Genomic DNA, 2,909 nt, shown 5'->3' with positions numbered 1-2,909 from the left:
TTACAAGATGGTATAAACATTTATGATTTATTGTATAAAATACTAAAAGTTAACAATCAAAGAGTAAATGATCAAACAATTATAAATTATTTTAATAAAATCAGTTAAAATGTATCAAGAACGTAATATTCTTTACTACTAACAAAAATGTACCATAAACGTTATATTCCATACTACTCCCAAAAGCGTATACGGAAGTGACGTGCGTTTACACTGTAAACGTTACTATAAATAGAAGTATAGATATATAAAAATAAACTTGAACGGAAGTGACGTGCGTTTACAGTGTAAACGTTACTATAAATAAAAGTATAGATATATAGAAATTCCACTAATGTTAAAAATAAAATTTAACGGAAGTGACGTGCGTTTACAGTGTAAACGTTACTATAAATAAAAGTATAGATATATAGAAATTCCACTAATGTTAAAAATAAAATTGAACATGGTATACGGAAGTGACGTGCGTTTACAGTGTAAACGTTACTATAAATAAATGTGAACATTGTACATGGAAATTCCATTAATGTTAAAAATAAACTTGAACGGAAGTGACGTGCGTTTACAGTGTAAACGTTACTATAAATAAATGTGAACATTGTACATGGAATCCTTACATAGATTCTTACTGTTAAAAGCTGATTTTGTTACCAATTCAACTCTGTACATATTTCTTCGATTAATTTCCTGTTTTTGATTAAAGTTCCAGTGTTTAAAGCACACTTCAATAAATTCTTATGTTTCTCAATTAATTCATGAACTAAAGCCAGGTTTCGACAGTAGGAATCTGTGTAAGGTACACCTCTGAGATGAAGATAAAGTCCCAAATTACAATCCTTTGGGCAAACTGATTTTAAATTTTTAATAATAAATCCAATCTGATGTGTACAATAAACAATATTCCGTTTGTTTCTGTATATCTGCTTGTCTAAATTTCTAATGCTTTCAACACATTTGTCCTCGCTTGAAATATCCACATTAAAATTTTCTAAAACCTCCTCTTGTCCGAATGATTTCGTAATTTCTTCTTTAAGCTTTTCTTTTAACGTACTCCTTGTTTGTCGCTTTGTTGGCTTACATGTATCAACCAATTTCTTGTAATATTTTGAACTGAATGTTGTAGCCCATTCTTGGCATACAAAATCGTCTTTGTAATTATCTTTTAAATGGGTTGTTAATTCCGTCAAATCTTTTAACAGGTCTGCTGTTGTATTTTTATCCCTAAAAAGAAACGCAATCTAAAGAATTACATAAGTATAAGCAGGTAAAAATAAATTTATCTCTAAGAAACACAAAATAATATTTCTGAAGTTAGTGAATGAGATCCGTCAAAGATCTGCTAAAGCTTGAACATAGTGGCGTAAATGTGTTTTAAAAAGTAACTTACATTGTAATCGTTTTCCTTGTTTCTGTTCTATCGTTGTATGTATTATAAGTCAGCAGTATAAAGTTATTTGCTTCTATGCGGCTTTTTATACTAGCAAAGAATGTTCTGGTGTTAATCAGTTAGGTTTGTGTTGCAAAATACGACCATTTTTCAGAAAATATCACGTAAATCCCATATAACATTTTCAGAAAATACGTCAGTTATTTATAACCAGATTTTCCGAAAATACGATAAAACGAAAGTAAAGTAAATATGTCAGTTATTTATAACCAGGTTTTCCGAAAATACAAGAAAACGAAAGTAAAGTAAATATGTCAGTTATTTATTACCGGGTTTTCCGAAAATACGGGAAAACGAAAGTAAAGTTAAAACCTGTGGGTTTTTAATTGTCCAGCATTGGTCAATCAGGACCAAAGACTAAAGGTTAAATTAGGTCAGATTGGCCTAGAAACGCTATTGACTTTTGGACGAATATGCTTTTTTCCTTGTGACATAACTTTTGCGTCTTGCACATCAGTACAAATATGGGCAGTGCTGTTTTTATTCCAAAATTGATAGGGAATCGATCCTGCACAAAACGACGAAAATCGGGATCGATCCCTCTACCGTAACATTCGATATACCGGATGAAATATTTACGATCGAAAAATGTGTCCTTCCAATTCTCATTAAACAATTAAGCATTTTCATCATTTTCTTTCAATGGTTGAAAGTGCGGATGGAAATATGTAGCTCTCGGGTAACTGTTTTGCAGTAATGAGGCCCGGTTGTAGATACGAATGAAAATATATGGCTCTCGGGTAACTGTTTAGGCGGTATCGAGGCTCTGAGAGCCATATATTTCAATCCACACCAACTTATGGTGGATTCTTCTTCCTGCATACCGTATTCTTCCATTAAATGTAACAAATGATTTCCTTTTAAGTACTATTTCATCATAGTAGCATATGAATTTACGCATTCATTCAAAAATAACAGTATGTGAGCCATCTTAAACCCTGAGGGTAAGTTCACACCGGAGCTCTAGTGAAGGGTAGGCTGTTGTGTAAATGGTACTTACTCCCACCAGTAAAGTAACCGACCAATCAAAAATATGGTCGTGGAAATATGTAAAAGTTTTTTCCCTGCACATTGAGCGTTGTGATAAAAGCAAGGAACCAGTAAACCATACCTCGCCATGGAGTTTGCGGAGTTCAGCTCTTCAACAGGGAAGGTACGATGGTGTACCAACTTATACCGTTCACGTGGGTTATCGAGTATAGAGTCGGTCTCTACTCTACCCTAGAGCTTCGATGTGAACTTACCCCGAGGTGTATGATGAGTTTTCCAGCACCAGCAAACCTGTCTGGTATGCAAGAAAGGTTTTTCCAGCACCGACAAAAGCACGGGAAAATCCTGTCCAGCATGCAAGAAAAGGCGTTGCGTTGCGTATAAAGTGTGTGACTTCTCTAATTTTAGAAATAAATGTTCAAGTACTGAGCTGTTACAATGTCACTTTAATGTAACCCTAAATAACTACTTT

At 33.6% G+C, this 2,909-nt stretch overlaps 1 protein-coding gene across 1 annotated transcript; it reads right to left on the bottom strand.

Moving 5' to 3' along the window:
- Window positions 1-543: 543 nt before the first annotated feature.
- LOC128552756 (uncharacterized) lies at window positions 544-1,766 on the bottom strand. Its single transcript, XM_053533815.1, has 2 exons — window positions 1,388-1,766; window positions 544-1,221 (listed from the first exon to the last, which is right to left on the bottom strand). Coding segments are annotated over exons 1-2 (576 nt in total). The 5' UTR covers window positions 1,390-1,766; the 3' UTR covers window positions 544-647.
- Window positions 1,767-2,909: the final 1,143 nt, after the last annotated feature.

Source organism: Mercenaria mercenaria, unplaced genomic scaffold (assembly GCF_021730395.1).
Source record: "Mercenaria mercenaria strain notata unplaced genomic scaffold, MADL_Memer_1 contig_3129, whole genome shotgun sequence".
In the NCBI taxonomy this organism is placed as follows: domain Eukaryota; kingdom Metazoa; phylum Mollusca; class Bivalvia; order Venerida; family Veneridae; genus Mercenaria; species Mercenaria mercenaria.
Note: the sequence above shows the minus strand (reverse complement) of the source record. Positions and strands in the feature narration are given on the sequence as shown.